Source organism: Siphateles boraxobius, unplaced genomic scaffold, assembly GCF_051911475.1.
Source record: "Siphateles boraxobius isolate OS27281-9 unplaced genomic scaffold, OSU_SipBor_1 35, whole genome shotgun sequence".
NCBI classification, from domain to species: Eukaryota; Metazoa; Chordata; class Actinopteri; order Cypriniformes; family Leuciscidae; genus Siphateles; species Siphateles boraxobius.
The window spans coordinates 7298488-7322758 of record NW_027508975.1 but is presented as its reverse complement, the minus strand read 5'-3'; the positions used below and the strand labels follow the sequence as shown (position 1 = coordinate 7322758).

The 24271-nt window shown below is 37.2% G+C and overlaps 2 protein-coding genes across 8 annotated transcripts in view; both read right to left on the bottom strand.

Annotated features, from left to right (window-relative positions):
- Positions 1-873: 873 nt before the first annotated feature.
- On the bottom strand, positions 874-18157 carry anln (anillin, actin binding protein). Of its 7 annotated transcripts, none has more exons than XM_077196153.1 (26): positions 17991-18139; positions 16686-16836; positions 16140-16541; positions 14980-15281; positions 14207-14786; positions 13921-14120; positions 13734-13838; positions 12409-12517; positions 12127-12213; positions 11442-11644; positions 11186-11340; positions 10943-11087; positions 10439-10574; positions 10163-10348; positions 9943-10069; positions 9809-9857; positions 9654-9704; positions 9489-9551; positions 9204-9236; positions 8360-8381; positions 8156-8268; positions 4908-4961; positions 4540-4626; positions 2714-2821; positions 2463-2635; positions 874-2379 (listed from the first exon to the last, which is right to left on the bottom strand). In XM_077196153.1, the coding sequence occupies exons 1-26, from the start codon at positions 18006-18008 to the stop codon at positions 2265-2267; spliced, it is 3774 nt and encodes a 1257-aa protein (XP_077052268.1). In that variant the 5' UTR covers positions 18009-18139; the 3' UTR covers positions 874-2264. The 7 variants fall into 7 exon arrangements, with proteins under 7 accessions (XP_077052268.1, XP_077052269.1, XP_077052270.1 ...); XM_077196154.1 differs by having other exon boundaries at positions 10943-11072; XM_077196155.1 differs by having other exon boundaries at positions 16707-16836.
- Positions 18158-20150: 1993 nt separating this feature from the next.
- The window catches only part of ptp4a2b (protein tyrosine phosphatase 4A2b), a 40038-nt gene continuing 35917 nt past the window's right edge, over positions 20151-24271 (bottom strand). The window contains exons 5-7 of the mRNA XM_077196171.1: positions 23823-23953; positions 22270-22344; positions 20151-21271 (exon numbers count right to left, since the gene is read on the bottom strand). Of these exons, the coding sequence (XP_077052286.1) occupies positions 21160-21271; positions 22270-22344; positions 23823-23953 (318 nt within the window). The 3' untranslated portion in view covers positions 20151-21159. The remainder of the gene's footprint in view (positions 21272-22269; positions 22345-23822; positions 23954-24271) is intronic.

Here is a 24271-nt window from a genome sequence, read left to right as displayed (position 1 = left end):
GACTATGGAATCCAAGGCCCGCCTTCTAGGAACAGACCGCCAATCTGATTGGTCAATGACACGCCGATTATCAATAGTGCGAGCTCATTGGAAAAAAAATCAATACCTCAGCATCATATTATATCCGGGATTTGGCCTGAAGTGACATCGCGCATCAAAACGCTTTTAAAGTATAGATAAGACTAAAGATATCCGTATCTAAAATGACACATTACTTACATCAGACTGTACAAAGGTTATCATTCTGCTTTTGTTCCAACTTCAGGACTAACATTATATTAACCGGACCATAAAAGTGCATTGGCAACGCTAAAATAAACTAACTATTCTTTTAACAGCCTTTCGTTCAATTGGATTATTTATATACTATTTCCAATAGTTTAATATTTTTATAAACTATTTTAGTAGCATTTGTGTACATTTATATTATTTATAATAATTTCAGTTTTAGTAATTATTTTAAATTTCAGTTAGTTGACTGACAAGGTATTTCTAATTTTCGTTTCAGCTGATATTCACCTAATATTTATTTTTGCTTCATTTCAATTCACAAATATATTTTTAAGTTTGTTTTGATTCACAATATCAGTGTTCAATAGATAATTGTAATTACAATGCTAATGAAAAGTAATGACAAACATTCAGCCGGTTACTCGTAGTATTTAAAAAGTTAGTTACTAATTCTAAACATTTCTAATCTAACAAAATACATTGCGATGACAACTGAAAGCCAACATAAGACAGAACTTCAGCATCAAGATTGACTTGCAAAGGTATAAAACATGCATGTCTCTTAAAATTAAATATCTTTCTACTTCAACAACAGTGACAAAAAACAAAAAAACACAAAAAAGAAGAAACAGATGGGATATATGTTGTCAAAAGCTTGTTTTATTTAAACCGCAGGTCTGTGTGATACATGGAATACACATTTGGAGTGTTTAAGATACATAACACACAAAACAGCCAAATTTAAACCATTGCACTAAAGTGCCTTTGGGTTACTAGTGACAGTGGCTGCATTTTGGTATTGTGCATCACAAGGTTAAGAAAATTGTTTTGACCAAATGGTGGTGCCAAATAAAATAAAAAAGCTTTTGTAAATGTCGTAAACTTATTCAACAAACACATTTGGATACAAGTTAATAAATCTAGAGTAAGGAATAACAATTTAAAAAAGTTATAAGATGTTCATATAAAAGTAAAGCAAACACAAAAATATACATATGGTGTAGAGTTCAGAAAATAGGGGATGTGCATGATAAATATATTTTAGCTCACAAATATTGCAAAGTAATCTAGCAATGGAAAAAACATGTCTTGGGACATTTTCCTTTTCAATAAAAAAGGAAAATATCTGACAAATGCAGTCTGTATTTGTATTCTTTTGAAGGCTCATATCCCTCATCAGTGTTATTGCAGAAGCTTAAAGAGCTGTTATGACGGAAAGATCTAATTGTGTTTTGAATTGTCTGCAGTGTCTGAACCACATTGGCCATAAATGTCCAAAAAGGAGAAAAAAAACCCCATTCCCTTTGGTTATCCAAGTGTGCTCTCCACTCTGTACTTAAAGTAAACAAAAAGATATAAATATACATTTTTATAACTCCATAATCCAACCAAACCCTTTAGTTATTAAAATAAAATTCTGATTCCCATGACGGACGAGCAAAAAAATAAAGTCATCCCTATAACAGCAAAATATGCTTACAATTGCAAAAGCATACCTTGCTTACAAACTATCATGGGTTTTTGAAGTTCAACTTAGAATAGGAATCAAATGGGTCACCACAAAGTAATGACATTAAGTGTATGGTTCATTGAAAAATTTAGGAAATTGCATCCTGTCTTGAAGAATATTCAGAGAAATCTGAATACAGCAGGTCTCTCAGCAGACAGCAGTCATGCAAAAGACATTTAAATACACATAAAATCAACAGTCTAATAAAGCAAACAAACTTTCATTAGTATTTAAGAAAGCCATGCTAATTTAAACAAATATCTAGAACATACCTGAAAATCCTTGTAAGGCAAAGCATTTTGTTCTTTAATATTGATAAGTCTTTTCATTATGGCTTTATTGATTTTTTTTTCCGCATATACATTTGACTTTTGTCAAATTTATAATGAAGAACTTGTAAAATGTATCTGTAAACGCTCTGTAACTGTAATGCCATATTGCACTTCCAAATCAGACATGTACGCAGTCAATGTGAAAGTCAGACGAGGGGATGTCTAGCCCTTGGTGTCAGATGAGAGCAGGCTCACATGGGTTTGTAGCATGAATCTGGCTGCCACATGCGCAGGTCCACCAAAATCTGGTTGAGTTTCTGCATCCACAGATTCCTCTCATCCTTAGTGTCAGCACTCAGCCAGTTCCTGCATATAACAAAGTCATGTTTTGATTTAGGACTTGATCTTCATCAAAGCAGATGAATTCACATTTGTTTATTGGGTCTTACTTTGTAACACACAGTGTGTCCTTGCACTGGCTGACCAGGGTCTCTCTGTCATCTTCCCTCTGTGGTCTCACAGTGATGAGCTCAAAGGTATTGGGCCGGGCACAGAACTCTCTGTTTGCCGGCTCCACTTTACGACTGGTACAGTTGGTAAGGTTAATGCGACCAATTGGATTCTGCAAGAGGAAAACATGTTCATTTTAATGCTATGTAAAAGAGCATCTAGAAAAACAAAACCATTATAGTAGGCATACCTTCCGTTTTTCATCATCAGGGTAGGTCCAATAAGAGATGCAGTATCCTGAAAGGATACACCACCTCCTGTGCCAGGCTCCAAACCCACTGACATCCTCAAACATAGTCTGCAAATAAAAAGACAACCTCACTAACAATCACACAAAACCATCTCAGTATAAACAAGAATTGTTTTGTAGGAAAACCATCTCGCTTAAGTGCCAGTTTTTCCAAAGCAAACTAGGATTGATTCACCCTGATCCAGATGCACACCTTTTCAGATTACCATATCTGGATTACTAGCGCTCCAAATGAGGTTATATTTCACAATGTAGGCTGCTACTAGCCTACTATAGTAGAAGACTCAATGTGGGGGACACTTTAAGTGTTTTATTTGAGGAGAAAGAAACACCCCCTTCCATTCTCAATTTCCTTTAAACAATCAGACCCTACAGAGGCACTGAAGGGACATGGTGAAGGGGGAGATTAAATGAGATTTTAAAAATTATATATTTTAATGCTTTTGTGTTCTCTCGCTTAAGTTGTGTGTTCCCCAAGAAATTGCATTAATTCGTAAAGAACTCAAAAGCTTTGCGTGAATGCAAAGTCTCCTAGGGAACGCAAAACATTTACAAGAGAATGCAAAAGCATTAAAATTCATTTTCCTTCTATCTCCTAATTTTTTTCCCCATCACCATGTCCCTTTAGGGTTTCCGCAGCCCCTCATGTGACCCACAACAGAACAAACATAATAGAGTGTCGAAGTTATGACGTCACTTTGTAGGACAACTCGGGAAGTTAGCGGCGCATGGGTTCCCTCGATCGAAAAGCTATGCATTTTCCCCATAGACTTTTGGAAAATCGCAAAAAATAAGATCTGTGTTCAACAAAAAGAGTTGTGACCCTTACACGTTTTGTCTATCAAGATAATCTTTACAAGTTAATCCAAAATGTATACATTTTGAAGCCTATATAAAGTTTAAAAAACCACAAGCAGACACAAAGTTTAAAAAAACACAAAGCAGGTTATAACTGGTGTGTTTTATGTCATAGATCAAAACGTAAAAATATTTAGAGGCTTTGTTAACCACAGACCTTATTTCAGGCGATTTAGCAAAAACCCATTCAAAAAACCCATAGACTTTAGGGCGAGGGAACCTGAAGTGCTAAAATGCTAACTCACTTCCACGTTTTGGCCTTCAAAGCGACGTCATAACTTCGGCACTCTAATTCATTCAATAATTGTTAGAAACTACTTTTGACTTGTTTGTGCCAATGTAGTTTATATACAATGATGAAAAAACAAAAAAACCTAAAATGATATTTGTTTGGTATTGACAGCTGTTTGGGGAATTATTTTATGGCACCAAAATCTCTTTTTTAATTTTACTGTACTGAAAGGCTTAATGGGTAGCCTAAAAATGTGCACTTCTAATTTCTTACTTTTACAGTTAAACTAATCAAGAGAGAAATCAAAAATATTTATAAATGCATGTACATATACATATTTTTGACAAGTTTTAAAGTTATTACACTTTCTGGTGGGATCAGGATAATCCTGATTTTCTGGATCAAAGGTATCCCAATCTTATTAAAACATTGAGCACAAACTGGTGGATTTGATTTCTTGATGTAATCTGATTTCAAAATTATAATTTTCTCTTCTATTTTTCTTTAATTTTTCTAACGCATTTCCAAGATTTGATCCAATCAGATAGCCAATTACTTTTGGACAACTGGGTCCAGGTTATCTACTGATTTAGTTTATCCAGCAATGACTGGATAATAAATGGAAGGAGGAGGACTATGTTTTATCATTCTTTAGACTTTTAGAATAAAGACTCACCAGGAAGCCCCTTTCCTCTATCCGTGAGCCAACCTCACAATGCATTTTCAGGTAAACGTGCCCCTCCAAAGGACAAAGGAAAGGTACCTGTAGCGAGATAGGACACTAAGAACTGGAGCACAAGCATATCCAACAGAAGCACCATTTAAAGCAAGAGAGAGAAAGATACATTAGAGGCTACACATTTGCCTGAAGGAAAAAAGAAAACAAAACTAGCACACACAAAATCAAAGACATTGATGTGCACACAGGATTATAAATAAGCAGCTGAAAGTGACAATGAGTATTACCAAAAAGACACCAAGCCTCGTTAGCTAAATTCTCAGACACATAACCCGTGTTACTAAACACTGAGCAAATATAGCAACCTTGTTGTGAAACATGTCACTGAGCAGCTCTCTTTCACTCCTTTCATATTTGATCTAAAAAAGAGAAATGACTGCATGTGAAAGATTCTGGCAAATGCAAAAGGCAGCAGTGCGCAAGAAAAACAAGAATAGCAGGGTTTCCCGCAGAAAATGTGTTAGTTAAGATGGTGGTGGTGGTGTATGGGGGTCATCGAAATTGCATAACTCCTTACACAAATTAAGACAAATACTGAAACTTGAGTCTTATATCTTTTTAGTTTGTCAAGGTAATAACATTACATCTGATAGTAATGTTATCCGTGGTTCTCCAATTTTTTAGAGTGCCGTACCCCTCTTCCACTTAGACTGCAGTCACACCTTTTCCATAAAGGGACAATATTTTCCCCCTTTAATCAATTTTTCCATTTAATTTTTTTACCTTTGTAATACCTTTAAAAAATAAATAATTAAATAAAACAATGTTCAATAAATAGGCAATTTTAAAAATCATTTAATATTAATACAAATATTGTATTAAAATCGCCAGTAGGTGGCGGTAATTCATTGTCTTTATGTGTGTCATCGAGTCATTCATTGAATCTCACGATTCGTTCAAAGCCACAGATTTCGATGCAAAATAGAGCAATACGCCTGACTATACTGTTTTAAATGAAGTAAATCACTTAATGTTACCCTTTTGTTTTGTTTTTTAACTGTTGTATAAAATCAATGTCACATTTGAAATCGTGTGGATATTCGGGAAACATTGCATCAACATTAAAAACACTGCTGGATATCAGCCTGCATTTTTTCGCACAAACAGCGCAAGCGGCTCGTGACAGAACATAGACCGACTGAATGACACTTCAATTTAAGTTGAAAATCTCAAATGAAGATTGCTGAACTCCAGCTTGTCTGTGTTTTCAGATCACCCGCGCTTCTTGAGCAGTGTAGAGAACGCGCGCGCATGGTTGCCAGCTACTATTGAAAAGACCGGGTAGAAAACAAGTTCTTTTAACAGAAAAGCTCTGATTTGGGGATTAAATTATTGAATTCTGGCATTTGTGTCCACAGCGGATTAAACTGAAACTTTCCTATTTCATACGACAAACTACGCTTGGCTAACGTTACTATCTTGTTCTGTAACTCACTTGCCTAGTAACCATAGTAACGGTGCGCACGCTTTCGCGCTTTCTGCTATGACGTGGAGTGCGAGGTGCACTCAACGTTGCATGAATCTTTAGTAACAGTTAATTTTGTTATGGTGAACTTAATCCTAGTAATAAAAAAATATAATACTTTAGTAACGAAATCCAAGACTTTGTATACCAAATTCAAGGCTTGTAAGGCCTTAATTTGAGATTATTTTTCAATTCTTTTAAGATCCCGCAGGTCACCTGGTTAATGTGTCTTGTCCCCTCACAATGACAGTAAACTAATTATTAGGCTAAGGTTACATTACATGAGACGAGTCACGTCACATAGTGGTCTATTTTCAGTTCAAAATGGCGAAAATAGACAAAAGTTTATTAGTTTGCCTGATAATTTTTGTGATTCGTTTAACATTTATGACCTAAAAAAAAGTGTCAAATAGGAAATGTTTAGTTTAGCAACTTACATCTCGCACTTGACCGACCGTAAACTGAAGTGCGTCGAGTCGCTCCTGTCTGAGTCGCTCTCTAATAAAATTCACGCTGCGAACATAAAGCCCGCCTACTTTGATTTGATTGGTCATCTCAAATATTCTGACATTGACGAGCAGTGACAGACCAATGAGGCTCAGATGAACACACACACACACCCTGTCTTCTGTTTGTTCTGACGTGCTTGGCGCCGCTGCGGAAGAACGCGCTGATTACAAGACTGAAGCGAACACGAAGGCTTATCACATATTTAAAGATTGAAATGGAGAAAACAGGACAGAGTAACTCGGCGGATATCGCACATATAATATTTTTTGACGACGTAGTTAAGGTGGCAGGCTTGTGTTGCTTAGGCGGCCGCCTTAGTAACAAAGTGCTGCGGGAAACCCTGAGTAGTGTTAACTGTATTAGGCTGGTGTGAACACTAGTGCTGTGCTTAAACCTCTCCCTCTTTGACGCCAGCAAGCATTACATCTAGTGTGTTTCGCCAGGTGGTGGTGTTAGTAGGGCTGGGCGGTATATCGAGTTTGTACAATATATAGCGATGTTTTTTTCCCCCACGATATGGAATGAGGCAATACCGTTTATATCGATACAGTACAGATACAAGCACATCTGAAAAATAGTGGAGTACGCAGTGTGAGCTCCTGCAGTGAAAGAACAGTACAATTTGTCCTAAACATGACACAAGCTTATTAAGCGCTTCAAAATAACTGGTAAGATAGTTAACAAGTTTAAAGCAGCTTGCCCTGTCAGATAGCCTACTGTTAGTGACTGAAAGATAAATACTGGCGCTGTTTAATGCGTTTGAGACGTGGTGCTTTCCTCAGTGCTTAACTTACATTTCACAGGTATATTCTCCATCTGTAAATGTTCAAACAAATCAAACAAATATGTCCATTTCACTGTCAGGACAGGACGAGCTTCTGCAAATGGATCTCCGCTAAAATTCAAGCTCCCGTGAATGAGCGCCGCCACGCGCATGCGCACCAAACAGACGACCACAATAGAACTGTAGCGCAATAATTCTGACTAAAATACATATTACTAAAATATTTGTTGTTGGAGACAATAAAAGTGCCATATGTGGAATTTTAAACCTACAAGTATATTTTTATGAAAGTGACCATTATAAAGGGGTAATCAAATGCAGGCAAATATAATTAGTTTTTTGCTTTTGTTTTTATTTTCATTTTTAGTTTAGCCTTTAGTCATTTTTAAAAACAAAAGCATTATTTTAGTTTTTAGTTTTTGTAATGTTATAAAGTTAGAATGCAATGTGATTTTAACCACATTTTTGCACATAGTATATTGCATAGCCTACATGACATTTCCTTTGAAAAAAAAAAAAAAAAAAAAACACATTTCATTTGTTTCCATATCCTTCAATATCATTGTTTGGATTTCATTGAGCAGGATGTGAAATAACATTTTTTTTTTTTAAATAAATACATTTTCTTTATCCAAATTGAAAAACGTAGAAAGTACCGAGATATATATCGTATATCGCCACTTAACCAAAAAATACCGAGATATGATTTTTTGGCCATATCGCCCAGCCCTAGGTGTTAGTATTAAATTTGTGCAAGAGTTGATATCAAAAAGGACGCAAAGCGAGGAAAGTACCTTCTCCAACGGAAATTTGTTTTTCCCAATGGAGGCTAGAGTTAGCTTGTGTGATCCAACGTGTACGAAGCTACTGGTGCGCACTGCATTTGGACCACCAGGGCTAGCCATAACTGAAAATAAATACACAAAATAAATAATTAAATAATAACCGTTAAAAAGTTAGTTGAATTGAACTACATTTAAAAGCCAATTAATACTCACCAGGTGTTTGGAGGTTGCTCTTCTATAATAAATAAAAGGAGAAGGCAAACAGTTTCAGAAGAAAAAGAAAATATATACCATTTGAAACAAAATGTTATGGCACTGCAATATTACATGCTGAACAAAGAACAAATCATGTACGTGGTGAAATTATTGTTTACAGATAGATGAGGAGCTGTAAGCTTATACAAACAGTTATTGATAGTTTCATTGTCTGTTTGTATTGTTTTTATTTGGCGAAAGGATGAAGAATTTAATAAAGAAAACTAAAGATTTGGTGCAGTCTAGGTTTCAGAGATTAAATCCCTTAATTAACCTTAAATCAAGATGAAAGACTGGATTTTTTTTCCCCAGAGGAAGAATGAATTTGTTGCAAAACTATCAAAAATCTGTTTTCAAGGCCAGTCTACCGTTTTTGCTGATTATTGACCAATGCATTTAAAACATGGTTTCCATTTTCTTTTGAGCATCATGTTTGAGTTTCTTTGTATAATCAGTGTAACTGTAGTGGTATATAGAACAATGATTTGGATGCTATGAAGTTAATACTCATGGCATTTACTTTACACTTACACTACCATTTGATTTTGTAATGTTATTGAAAGAAGTCTATTGTGCTGACAAAGATTGCATTTATTTGATTAAAGTAATATTGTGAAAAATTTTTTATTATTTAAAATAACATTTCTGTTTGAATACATTTTAAAACGCAAGTTAGTCTGTGATGAAAAAGCTGAATTTTCATTCAGCCATTACCTGGAGTTTCTACCAGTTTTACGAGTCATACTACCCCAAACTTTTGACAGGTAGTATGTCTTGAAATTTAAGTGAATTGGCTACTTACAGAGATGGCGAGGAACCTTTTTGGTGTGATAGCCTGGGGAGAGAAGTTTTTCAATGTAAAATACAGTGAACAATATGTATAAGAGCTCATTATACACAAACATGTCTATAAAGTACTATTGAAACCGAGAAAAAATACCTTTTTACGAATACGTTAACGAATGAATAAAAATACCCTTCACCGTGCAGTGTTAAGACTGACTAGAAGACTAGCTATTAAAAATGCTTGTTTAAACTCTAATCAACTGCCTGCACACCAGCAAGTGATGATTTTGAAACAGCATACCAACAAGCATGCTTCCATGTCATGGAAATGCCTCAGGAGAATCTGGACACGCTGACCACTGCTCTTTAGAGTATCGTTCATTAAAACTTAGTAAGTTGTTAAAGTTTTACAAACTACACTTCCATGTATACTGAGCCACTTTAGTATAGTACAACTAAGATCTACCTTTGACTTGGGCTTTTTTCTCTTGTCAGAGTTCAGCTCACGTTTCTGAACCTAAGAGAAAAACAAATATTTACTAAATCTTTCTGATAAAGGGAGATAATTTGTATTCAAACACATGCTTTTCACTTGAAAGTACATGAAAAAGCTGTACTTACAAAACAGTAGACCTCAATATCAATCTCAAAGTCATTAGAGACATCAGACCTGCACATTGCAGAAAGTAACATGAAAAACTCTACACTGAGATGACAGGGATGTCAAAAGTGGTTTGATAGGAAATGACACTTACAAAGTGAATTTGGTGGTGAAGGTCAAAGCATCACCACTTAGACTAGTGCGTGTGCTTGCTAGAGGAGTTGCCACTGTGTTCTCGGCTCCAGCACGGATCATCACAAAGAAGTAATGGTTTCCACAATCTTGCATCAAAAAGATGACAAGAGTGAGTGTCTGATTGGGCATGAAGACGCAAAACAAAAAGTAGCTATACATCAATACAGAAACTTTCCTACCAGGCTTGTTGGCGGAAGAGCAGATAAAGTCGGCCTTTAGAGGGAGTCGCAGCTCCAGCAGTGAGATGGACCCTTTAGAAGCAGGTATACCCATATCCTGGGCACTGCTTGTGCTTTTCTTCTGGGCCATTGGACCCTCTGCTTTTAGCCTGTCCATCTCAGCCTTGAGGGCAGCCCTCCTTTCAGCTGAGGCCAAACAAAAGAAGTGATTACTACAAGTCTAAGAAATAATTCTGATATTCACCCGTGGAGTGCAATAAGGAAAGTATCACTTACTGGCAATAAGGAGCAATCTTTCACCCTCAGCCTCCACCTGAGATCCTTTCCCATGTTCTTCATCTGTGCAGCAGTTGAGAGCCTGACTAGCTTGATGGATCACTGTCTGCTGCAGGTTCATCTCATTGGTCAACATCTGAGAACACAACATGGCATCATAAATTCCCCTCAGATCTAAGTCAAACTACCAGGTTCCAGCACATATACACATTGCATATTTTCTTCCATATATACAAATCCTTTTTCCTTATCTGCATGTTCCTCTACTTGATTTCGATAAAAGCATCATCTAAATGCATTATCGTAAATTTGGTATGCAAAACATAACACATTGGTTAAAAAAAAAATCCATGTTTTAGTTTTTATTTGATGGGGACAATTGTAAAAATACAGCAGCCGCACACTCAAACACTGTGCAAGATCAATTTATTAGCAAGCTTTCGGTCTTGCGACCTTCTTCAAGGGGGACAAATTGATTAAAAAAAAAACCTTTACTGAACGGACCTTCATTTTCTGCTTGATGTTGATGTGACTGGGACTCCCATTCATCTCCATCCTGTGAGAAACATCCTCTTTCCTCACGATCACCTGTTTAACATGAGGCCTCTCAGACTCGGTCTTGACCCTTGTGGATCTGTAGGCATCAATGCTGAAATCAAACAACCACTCATTAAACAACTGGCTTTAAAACTAATACTGAACAAATCAGTTTGAATGAAGCTTGAAGAGAGACGAGCAGATGCGTACCTGTAGAGAAGGTTCTGGTTTTGCTGCTCATCTATGACATCGATGCTGTCAGATGATCCAGCTCGTAGCATGCGTGTCCTTTGGAACTTACTGGGCCTGGATACATACTCAGGGGTGGAACTCTTTTCAATGAATGAGCTGGCAGGAGTCGATGTCTGGACCAAAATAAAAGTTAAATTGAGGAATGTAACTTTAGTTATCAGATTATTTGGTGTTATCACTGTTTAACTTAAAACTTAACATCCTCAGGGCTCACCATGGGCTTTTTTTCTGGACTCTTGACCACAGCTGCTACGGTCTCTGCAAGCGGAGCAAGGAGTGACATGGAGGAGATATTTAGAGCATCTTCATCACTTTGGTCCCCACTTTCCTCCAGTATTCCATCAAACAGGTCATTTATCACCTCAGAGTTAACAGAGCCATCCACGTTCATCTCAATCTCATGCATTTCCTCTTCTTCTGCAATGGAACATCAAGAACATCCATTATCAAACAAGATATCCATTGTCATAGGAATTAGCTATATATAATTTTCACAATATATTTATTCACCATGATTTCAGGGGTAATAGAATTAAGAATTATTTTGTGAATATCAAAATGAAAGTATGAGAGATATAATCTAAATTAGAGTTCATTCACAACAGATATAAAAACAATACTTCATGAATGATATCAAGATTATTTTTAACTTCATATTAAGTGCATTTAACTTATTGCATTAAACATCTACTTGGCAATAGCTGTTTGGTTGAAATACTTTATCTGACTGATGCATACATGAATATCGGAGATATGCATATTGAATATCTTATTTAATTAGCCTGGTCTTTTGTCACTAAAGATTGATGAAAACAAAAGTTTAAACGGTTAAAGCAAATAACGTCTCAATAAGAAGAAAACACAGCATAACCTACACTACATCTGGCTTATAGACATACCGTTCACTTCCTCTTGGTATTTCACTGTAGGCATCTCTACTAGGAGTTCAACTGTCTTCTTAGGGCTTGGAAGAGCACACTCTATGTCTAAAAGAGGACAGAATGTTTAACTACTCATATTTCAATAAACACGAGGGCCACTATAGTGTTACAGCAAACAAAACCAGATGAAAACACAGCATAGGCAGAGTGTGGCTAATTAACAATTGTCAACAGAACAGTAACCTGATGCTTTAGAAGAACAGAGCATTAAATTATATTATGGTTTATATAATAAAATACCTTTTCCATTAGATTTAGTAGGGCGGTTGAGTACTTCAGGCACTGGTGAAGGCGGCTCATCATCACACAGTGGCACAGAAGTCTGACTCTGTACAGGCAGTTCAATTTCCTAAGGATAAGAAATGGTAACATTAAGTTCTTCTATCTATTACTTAAAATTAAAGTACTCTGTTTATAAAGTACAGAAACTCAGTGGTTTCTGGAAAAATGAATGGTTTAAATCAAAGTGATAATTTAAAGGGATAGATAACCCAAAAATGAAAATTCTGTCAGTATTTACTCACCCTCATGTTGTTCCAACCCCGTAAGACCTTCGTTCATCTTCGGAACCCAAATTAAGATATTTTTGATTAAATCTGAGAGCTGGATCACTCCTCCATAGGCTTCTTCAGGGACTGAAACTTGCCAGCCCCGAAAAGTTATTAAAGACATCGTTAAAATCGTCCAAGTGACTACTGTGGCTCAATCGTAAGTTTATCAAGCGACAAGAATACTTTTTGTGTGCAAAAACAAACAAAAATGACGATTTTATTTCAAGTATTCATTTCCTTCTCTGTTGGCCTCTAGTCAGTTAACTTAGTAGGATTGCGTAGAGCTACGTCACACGTAGGCTCAATATTGGCCGACGCTGGTCGTGTGTGATGCGTGTGACGTATAACAGAAGCTTACGCTATTACACTAAGTTAACTTACTCGAGGCCCAGAGAGAAGGAAATGAATAGTTGAAATAAAGTCGTTTTTTTGTTTGTTTTTGCGCACAAAAAGTATTCTTGTCGCTTGATAAACTTAAGATTGAGCCACTGTAGTCACTTGGACTATTTTAATGATGTCTTTAATAACTTTTCGGGGCTGGCAAGTTTCAATCCCTTAGAAGCCTATGGAGGAGTGATCAAGCTCTCAGATTTAATCAAAAATATCTTAATTTGTGTTCCAAAGATGAACGAAGGTCTTATGGGGTTGGAACAACATGAGGGTGAGTAAATACTGACAGAATTTTCATTTTTGGGTGAACTATCCCTTAATCAATACTGCTCTTTTAATATTAGCGTTTATTTATTTGGTTTTATGCCATGTCAGCTATATAAATATTTTCATAGCAAGAACAGGGTAAACTAAAAAAACAAACTAAAAAAACAGATAAATAAATTAATAAACATTCAATAGAGACAAGGAAATTGTGATTAGTAAAAAAATTTTTCATATAGCTAAAACTGCATTTTTTTTATTTTATTTTTTACAATATGTATTACACAACAATATAGACTAATCTCAGATTGTGTGATGCTGTCCTATCTTTAAGCAGCAGCAGCAAACATGATAGCAAACCTCATTTTTAGGGTCATTCTTGACCTCATTGAGATCCTCTTTACTCCTCAACATGTTGCCTTTTTGAAACCTGTTACGAATTTGTGCCAGTTCTGCCTCTCGTTCCTATTAATACAAATAAATACATATAGTGCTAATGTTTCATATGTAATTCAACAAACATTCACTTAAAATAGTTAATAAATACCATTTTCTGCTTCTGAGCGAGGACAGCCGTTGTGGACGTGGCCTGGGCACCCACCAGCCTCTCCTGGAGCAGCCTGGACTTAGAGGTGGCAGAGGGAGTAGCCGTCGGTGTGTGGCCTTGACTTCCTAATGTGGAAGGAGAGTTCTGGTTACGCTCCTGGCACCTTTCTCCAAAACGCTCCAAAAATGACTTGACACCACCTAAAGGTCAACATAAGCAAACATAAGTCCACACAGTCGTGCATTTCAGTTTAAACAACAATAAGGAGAAGAGAAACTCCACTGACCAGGAGTTCCAGCTGGGCCTTTGTGCTGTAAGGGTGTTGTGTCCTTGGTAAACCTCTCACGACCCTGAGGTACCACAGCAGCATCAGCAGTCGAAGAGGGTTTAGGTGTCAAAGTTGGTTTAGCAGGGTTTGAATTAAGTGTTGCTCCAGAATTCAACTTCGATGGGCCCTCGTTCTTCAGGGGGCTCTGAGAGATGTAACCTCTATGGGGACTAGAGGGAGATGCGGTCAAAGATTTAAGTGGACTGGAGGGCTGGGTGGAGGAGTAAATCTTCAGTGGGCTGGAAACAGGAGAGGGAACTGCTTGAGCAAGTCTGGGCTGGGGCAACACTGTCTTCTGAGGACTAGGGGGCAACACTGTCTTCTGAGGACTAGGGGGCAACACTGTCTTCTGAGGACTAGGGGGCAACACTGTCTTCTGAGGACTAGGGGGCAACACTGTCTTCTGAGGACTAGGGGGCAACACTGTCTTCTGAGGACTAGGGGGCAACACTGTCTTCTGAGGACTAGGGGGCAACACTGTCTTCTGAGGACTAGGGGGAACCAATCTGGCAGACTTGACTGGAGAATAACCTGTTGGCTATAAGAACAAAAATCTCCCATAAGCATGATAACGTTTTACCAACGTAAAAACACCATAATTTACTGAAATGCTAGGTCTTAAGATTCTTTTTACCCCCTTCCCAACAAAAAACATTCAGAAAATTGACAACCCAAATAAAACCGTGTGTAATAAAAAGGGTAGGGTAGGTTCTGTTGTTGACATGACCCACCTGCTGGTCAACAGACTTGTGTGGAGCTGGCCGGGCATATTGAATTCGCTCAATGTTACTCGTCACTTTACTGACTGGTGGGCGCACAAAGGCCGTGCCAGGCTGTGCTTTTGCATTGTCCTGGCGAATGGGCGGGTGTCCAAGGTCATCTTCCCAGGTGCTGATTGTGGCGGCAAGGTTTGCAAGCCTACCCTTTCTTCCGACAGAGAACTCAGAGCTTGTTGGAGTAGCAGGAGGGAGATCCACTTTCTGAGACTTCATTGGAGACATGACTACGCTCTCTGGGACTGTTTCTGAGGTCCCTGAAAGCACAATTTTATGTTTAATAAATAGTTAGATGCTTATTTATCATCCTGAGGGTCATTATTATACCATACGATCACATATTACAATACGTCTAGATCTTTGTCTTCTGAAGAACCTTATAAATGTGTACTTGCATTTTATCCTAATGTTAAATTAATGACATTACATTTAAATAATTTGAAAGAGTGGTCAATGGGTTTTACAGTACCAGTATAATTGAATTACACAATACAATCTAATTAAATGATTATTTAAACTTTCATCTATAAAATATTGAATTCCTTTAGAAAATATGAAAACAGGAAAACTTGACTTCTGACTTATATTAATGGCTAGTGGTCAACTGTTATAGCTTTTTTTGATGGCCGATGGAGATATTTGAGAGAGCAGGATAGGCGCTTGACTATAAATTATATCACTATTTAAAGATATTAAACAAGCATAACAACTGCAAATTTTATTTTTTACATAAAATAAAAGAAAGTAAAAAATGAATCAATTTGGGGGGGGAAAATAACTAAATGTTTAAAGACTTGTTTTAATGATATAAATATGTATTTTCTGAAAGACGACAGTACGTTAAAGCAATATTATTAGCATTTGCCTTCTATTATTAGACAAAACTTTGACTATCGGCCATTGCTGATATAAAAAAAATTGCAAATAATGGGCTTGGCGATAAATCAGCCAACCACTATTAATGGCACAGTTGGCTAATGTTATCCCTACATAAAGGCCAAATACAAAACAATCACCCTGAACCAATATACTGGGCTATCACTTTTACCTCAATATAGTGAAAAAAATCTGTAACTAGGTTCTATGCATTCAGGTAGTCAGAGAGAGTTGCCTACCCTCCGAGTCCCAGTACTGCCTCTGTTCAGCCAGTCTCTGTAGACGAGATCTCATGTTGGTTGGTACATCTTTCTGAGTCTCTCTGGCTCCATCTAAAGCAGTGTGCTTCATTGCGGTACCTGTGCTTTTTGCTGGAGACTGTGGAGGGCGCACCACCATATTTTCAGTGTCTGGAGGAGGTCGAGTGGGCAGCACCTCTGGTTCTGGTGTACAACGAGCAGACCTATGCTCCATGGGCACAGGACGAACAGTGCTTGGTGCCAGGGGTGGCTTCTTGTCTGTCATGGGCTCAGAGGCGGTCGATTTTAGGGCCACCGGTTGCTTGTTTTCTTCTCCAGTAAGGAATGTATTTTCATCTGAACAACGACGCTTTGAGGGGGATGGCTTGGAGGAGGGAAGTGCTGTCAAAAAAATAAGAAAAACACGTTTTAAGGATTTCGAACGCAAGTAATGAAACATCTGATGTACATCTACAGGCATCTGTGCATCTCTAACATCTGATGTACATCTACAGCAAGCAACAAAAAAGTTAAACAAAACTGAACCTTTTTCAATGGTCAGCTCACTTATGACACTGTTTGTATCTGCAAGAGGATCCCTTGTCCTTTTTGCCATTGGACGGTTGGCCGCCGTTGGTCTGTCAGCCATCTTCCTCTGCAAATTCTCTCTACGAGCACGTGTGCGCTCTAACAGTTTCTGAGGGAGGAAAATGACATGCATTCACTATATTACTATAACCAATTTGACTGCGTATATTTAAACAAACAGACATAGACCTCTTAAGACACACAAAAAGAAAGTGTGCATACCCTTAACAACTCAATTTAATGACAAAAAAAGGGTCATGATGATACTCAAGAGTTAAAGGCTAAAATAACATTCAAGTATTTAAAGTTTCAAATCTTTTTTTCATGGACAGCCCCATGTATCTGCACTACTCGTCTTCTAACTGTGAACAAACCAGCAGCGCATTCTAGCAGAACATCTCTCACACACACATGATTAACAGCCCAGTTACTGAGCAAGACCAAACACATTCCTGGAGTTTGGCTGTTGGTTGGCCGTCTCCCAGAGAATGAGTGGAAATTTCAGTTAGTGAAGATTTACTGTCCATGGAATTTTGTCATGTGACCCAGCAGATGAATACTATTGGTCAAACCAAGCTTCCTGTATTCAACCAGCCGCAAGTTATGGCCACAGCCCTGACAGCTAATCTTTTTTTCCTTATTCAAAAACATTGTATATTCGAATGCATGATATATAAGTGCAGACAGATATTAAATGCAAATATTATAAAGACTGAAAGCACAGTCCTTGCTCAGAGCATGCTTAGCGTTTTGATAACTATTGTTTTATTTAAACATTTTCGTATCACATTTACAGTCAGTTAACATCGGCTTAGAATAAAATATACAAAAACAAATTAACGTTAGGCAAAACAACAAGACGTAAAAGATGTTAAGCGATTTAAAGTCACACATTATCGAAGTAAAATGTAATGTTAGAGGCAAGTCTGACAAAAAAAGTATTTTTTTTTACCAACAGTTTGTTTAAAATATATTGCAAGCAAGTAACGTAAAGATAATGTTTATTATATGCTAGATTATGACCAAGTAGACCAGCATTAACTTAGCTTTAACGTTACAACGTAAACAAAACAGCAAAACAAGAAATTATAGGCGAATACGTAATTTAATGAGTTAATAAAATAATAAGTAACGACAAAAGAGAGATCTGTATTGCTAAATAATAGGTAAATGCAGTTGATGCAGACTAGAGGCGAGCTATTTTATATCAATACCCTCCCTAATCACCTAACGATCAAATAAACTGTCACAAAAGACACTCACCTCAGTGAATGGGTCCATCCTAATAAATGCTACAACAAGCTTAAATTAAATCACAATCCTTTATGGTTTTCTTTATTTATTTGTCTGGTGAGGGAGTAAAAGTCTCTCCGCTTTCTCTCAGACGCCACGAGCACCTCAGCTGGTAGAAAATTTTGAATTTAGCGCTTGCTCACTTCGGTGTTGCCAGAGCCATCTCAACGGTCGCGAATACGTCACTGAACGCGAGATGAACCAATGAGAGTCCAGTTCGTTAACGCTGCCACGCCCACCTAAAAATAACACCAGCCTAGACAGGCCTAGACTCAAAAAAACGGTAAACTCCCATTTAAAATAAACGAAGCTTCAATACAGTTGGATTAATTTAACACAGCTTATTTATTTTTTTGCTTGACTAAATCTAATAACGCTGTTTAGTGGCATGTAGGGCTATTATAATTTACCATAAATGGTTACCTTTTTATTATATTTGCCACTAGTTGGAGTAATGTACACTATATAATGTTCATAACAAAGTAAAAAAGATTATACATTTTATTTTTCATATAGATAAATCAAGACATCTCATACAATATGTTGTGGCATTAAAAAAAACATTGACCATTTAAAAGCGTCTCCAACTTTATCAACGCAAGAAAGCCTAACACTATCGAATTTGCGAACCCATTTCATTTTATGTTATAAAATTACATTGTAATGTATATATCGCACTTGTGCGTCTTTTTTGCTTTATTTCAATTGCCAGCGAAAAGTTATTTTAGTAAAAGCTACAAGGGTAAATTTGCAGAGCTCAGTGCTTCCAGTTCAGTCTTGAATATTACATCCAATTTATCAACATAAACTGACTTATGCAGGGTAGATCTTATATCTAAAGAGTTAAATTAACTCTTAATTTAACTCTTCCTAGAGTTAAATTATGTGGTCCACCTAATGTTAATCTCGGAATAGCATAAAATAATATATAATAAATTAATAAAAATTAACAATAGTACAAAATGAGTTGGCAGACGACACAATGGTTAGCATTTCTAACCGGTCTAATCCCCTACCTCAACTATGATGGTTAGACCATAGATAGACTGTCCAGATCCCAGCACACGAGCCGATCCAGCAGATGGCACTGCATATAAAGACAAACCAGCCCAGACTTGTGCAATCTGGAAAATCTGACTTCCATCTTTGTACTACAGTCATTTAAAGCGATAGTTCACCCAAAGTGAAAATTAAGTCATTTACTCTCCCTTAAGTTGTCCCAAACCTGTATGAATTTCTTTCTTCTGCTGAACACAAAAGATGACATGTTAAACGCTGTCAGTAACCTAACAGCTTCTGGTCCCCATTGACTTCCATAGTATTTTTCCCTCTCCATTTTTTGGAGGTCAACGTGGTCCCATTAACTGTTTGGTCTTTTATGTTAAGCAGAAATAAGAAATCCATACAGGTTTGGAACAATTTGAGGGCGAATAAATGACAATTTTCATTTCATTTTTGGGTGAACAATCCCTTTAAGAGGCATATACTTAGTGCTATGGTTTCCTACATAAATAGATTATGCATTAGAAATGGACTTAAAAATGATAAACAATTAGTCGCACATCTGACTCTATATTACAGACTCCAGTGGATTATGTCAGCAGGTGTAGAGATGGAAGTAAATAGGTCATTCCCCAACTTCCTGTGGATTTCTACCATGTGACTGACTTAAATATTTCAAGAGTTTAGTCATCTTCCATCTGCACTATCACTCATCACATTAGAAATGTCACATAGGGGAGCCGTTTCCTTTATGTACATGAGTCACCGATCAGCCAGGAACTTTCTGGACAGAAACCCTGGTGTGGAAAAGCCTTGTGGAGTCAAATGAGTCACATTTGGTTGACTATTGAAAGTCCAACATTCTGGGTCATTTGCTGTTTGTAAGAGAGAGACATCTTTTTGTGTCTTTTATAGAATAGAAATCACAACATTGACTTATTTATTTCAGTTGCAGGTGACAGCACGTCATTGTCACCCAATTACTTTACACATTATCTTCCGCCATAATTTCGGATGTTATCTTGAAGGTGGCTATAAAAATCAGTCATTATGTAGTGACTCATCCACCAAGAACCGTAAATAGCTAACATATTACAGGAAGGAACACACAGTGAAAATAGGCCAGAATCAATTTTAATTCATTTATTTGTCTTAAAACCAAGATGAAGTGGGGGTGTTTTCAAAACGGGCACAATGATTAAAAATAAAACAAAACAAACCCAGAGCTGACCAGTCTACCGCCTCTCACTTCCTTCAGTGTCTGAGGGCTGAACAGTAGAGTGACAGATTAAGGGTACACATCATGTGTGAGTGTCACAGCCAGGTCAACGGTAAAGCTTTTTACTGACCAGCCAGCGAAGAGCAGCTATAGAAAGTGAGTACCTACGAGAAGCCAAGTGTCCTCCTGTATTTGAATTTGGATGTAGGACGGTCCTAAGGGTGAGGGCTTTTCTAAACTGGACAGAATATTGCACTCCCCAGAGATTACGAAAACAAGAGAAAATAAAATGGCTCCATGAAAGAAAGAAGTGTCCTAACCCCACCCACACTCCTGACAAGACACTAATTATAGTGAATAAATACAGCTGACATATTTAAAACCTAGGCTAACCCTAAATTAAAAGTGATTTCAAGGGGGCAATTGCTGTATTGCAAAGGAACTTCTTAATTTTGTTTTGTGCAAAAATATCATATGCCTACTTAAGAGATGTTTCTGTAACAAAATTGGCTAGTGTCTGTGTAAATGCTCAAAAAAATGGGGGAAAAATGATAAAAAGGAACATGCCTAACAATACAAGTCTTAATAAAAATTAACAATGACAGCATTTTACAATTGTAAATCTTTTCATCATGGTTCAAAGTACTTGTTCTGAAATAACACAAAAATTCTTGCCCGTGACTGTTAACGCTGGTTAACCAACCAGGTTTACGGGCTGATCTGTGTGCTTTGACCCTTCGCATTGATACTGCTGGTGAATCCATAGATCAGCGTTCATTCATTACATCTCTGTGATCGATTAGCCATGATTCATTTGATAAAAAAAAAAATCACCACAATTATAACCCACAGCTTTTGCTCCCCTCTACCCTGGTTGAAATTCCCACTGTTGTTTTGTATGACTGACAGAATGACACACTACTGGACACAGCAGTTGTGACCGTTGGCATCCTTGAACCGCAGACGCATCTTGGGTCTGTATTTTTCAAGGTAAAGAAGCTGTTTGGAGTTGAAGGCTCCACGTCTCTTCCTAAAAAAAAAAAAAAAAAAAACGAACAAAATAAAATTAACATGAGATGAGAGTGTAGTTTAAATTCTGCTAAAGGCTGGAATACACAACTTTCACCCAAATAATTTCCTCGTTTCACTAAATGCCAAAAGTCAGAACTAGTCTGCAGATAGATAGTTGACAGATTGTGTAGTGCATGATGGGCATAGGCTCAGATTTTTAAGCTTCAGACTTTGATACATGAATTACAAGATTGACTATTCTTGTAGTAACACAAATGTGCTGTTCACGACGAGACTGATGATTGGAAAAATAGGCATAATTTTGAGCATAAGACACGGCACAATGGTCAGATGTCAGTCTAGAGCATGTTTACAAAGAAAAACAATTAAAAGCAGGAGAACTTTGTGTAAAAAGATCCGACAGGGCTTTATGATTGGCCCAAAGCAAACTTCTAAGGTCAGCACGTCCTGCCCTCGTACGCATCATGCCAGTAATCATGTTCTTTGTTCTCACATAGTATCATACCGGTAATTTACTGGTAATGTTCCAACTTCTCATTCCGGAAATTTACCAGAACTGATTTAATGTCATTTTTGAAAAGTTCCTGTTTACACATGATCTCTAAACGGTAATTTGCCAGTAACTTACCAATAAAGACTGAATGTGTGAAAGGGGTATTTGACTCCATCCAGTCAAAGGATATCAAACTTGTTCGATTTTTTGGTCAGTTTTAAGAATATGTTTCCATCTGTCATGCGTCTAGCAATGAGGAGCATGTTTCTGTGCAAGTTTGTGTTCGGAATGACTTCGGAAATTCTGGTAGCGTCTGATCCTGCGTCGTTCAGTGTATGATGCTCAGTTTTTTCTGTAACCATTTACAAAGTTTTCAAATGTGTGATGCCTAGTGTTTAAAAATGGTTTCAGATATTCAAAAAGTTGTGTAGTGTATTCAACCTTAAAGCAGAAGTTAGAATGTCAGAATTAATGATCAAGCACAAATGATCTAAGCTACTTACTGTCTTATAAACTGCACCGCATCTTCATACTTCATTCCACTCTCAATTAGGGCTAAAGCCACCAGCACAGGTGCTCTATGAAAACAAGACAAAACAAATTTCAATACAATGCAAGGTTTCACTCAACTCGAAAACCTGTAGCTTCATGACAAAAAAAAAAAAAACCCTACTCAAAATAAAGGGTGCAATTCCAATAGGGTCCTCACACCATCGGTGCTTGGGCCATAAAGATCCATTTTCAGGTCATGATTTTTGCACCTGCATCAACAGCAATCAAATCAGAGTGTACCATCTTTGGGAGATCAAAAACAAAGAGTGCTTGTATTCGCAGAGAAAAATGTATTCTGAGCTGCTTGTGTGCAAAAAGAGCTGAGAAGGCAGTCTGTAGTTGAGTTCTCACACACCCTCCAAAAAAACAACACAAAAGTTCAACGCTTGGAGAGCAGCACGACCACAGGCTCATTTTAAATGGTGCTGTGTAAACTGAGCTCAGGAAAATTAATGCGAGATAACTGTTCACAGTACTGCCCACCATGTAGGTTACGCCATACTAACACCAGCAGGTCACAGACGCTTAACTTCTCAAGTTGAGACACTAATTTTGTGTGTATGTGTGTGCGTTTCCGCTGTGTGCTAAATATGCAAAAGTTAGCAAGTGTGTTTTTTTGACTAGACATGGGTTGCTAAGCAACTAATCAACTCGGTCTTAACTAGATGTCCAGTAAAATTAGGCAGGTTTCAAGTTCACCTGTGTGTGAATATGCTTAAGATTCTTTACTGTTTGAATTTCTCACTGCTTGCAATCCCTCTCGGCACACAAATACTATTGAATGAATGAACCACTGTAAGGCGACTTACACAAAAGAATAGAACAGTATAACAATTTTCTTAATATATTATTGTTTGGGGGTGTTGTGCCATCTCCCAAAAATTTGTTTTTGCAGGGTGGGATGTTTGCAATAATCGTGTTTGTTATATTGCTAATTGTCACTTTTCTTTTCTAATTTAAAGAAACTCAACAGCTAATCTTTAGAAATAAAAATGCTACGCCATACACTACAGTTCAAAAGTTGGTGATCAGTTATATATATTTTTTAAAGAAATCAACACTTTTAATCAGCAAGGATGCATTAAATCGATCAGAAGTAACAGTAAAGAAAAAGACAATAATATAAAATAAATGCTTTTGAACTTATTATTCAAAGTATTCTGAAAATGTTTTTTATCTTGAGGAGCAAATCAGCATATCATCATGACACTGTAGACTGGAGTAATGGCTGCAAAAAATTCAGCTTTAGCAGCTAAAGAATAAATTACATTTTAAAATGTTACACTAGAAAACCGTTCTTTAGATTATAATAATATTTCACAATATTGTATTTTTAAAGATTTATTTATTTTTGCATATTCAATATTCCTGTTTTTTTGATCAAATAAACACAGTTTTTGTCTCTTTCGAGATTAGACATATGTCCTATCACTACAGCTAATGAAAGAGGGCTTCTAGGAGTTACAAACATTTCAAGAAGCACATTTCCAACTAAAAGACTGACCGGCCCAACCCTGCAACACAGTGAACGGCGACGCAGCATCCTGGCTCCTCTCGGAACTTAGTCTTCAGCAGGTTTAACCAATCATCTACGATCTGGGTGGGGGGCGGAGCTCCATCATCAAAGGGCCAGTCCTGCAGCCATGACAAAAAAAAGAAAAAACAGGAATAAACAAACAGCAGTTTAGATTTTGACTAAATGCTTTAATGTCTTGTATATATTTCAGAGCATTGTCAGGTGAAACAGCTGATTAACTTGAGAAATTTTACATGTGGCCTTGCAGAACTTGCTTGTAGAGCAAAGCATTGTGGAAGAGCAGAACGCTCTCATGAATTGTTTTTAGGCAGAAGGCCACAGAGATCTGGACTCCTCCCAGCCAAACCACACAACTAGCGAGAAAGGACTGAGAGGAGAGAGCTATGCGGACACAAACGAGGAGAGGACGGACAGAC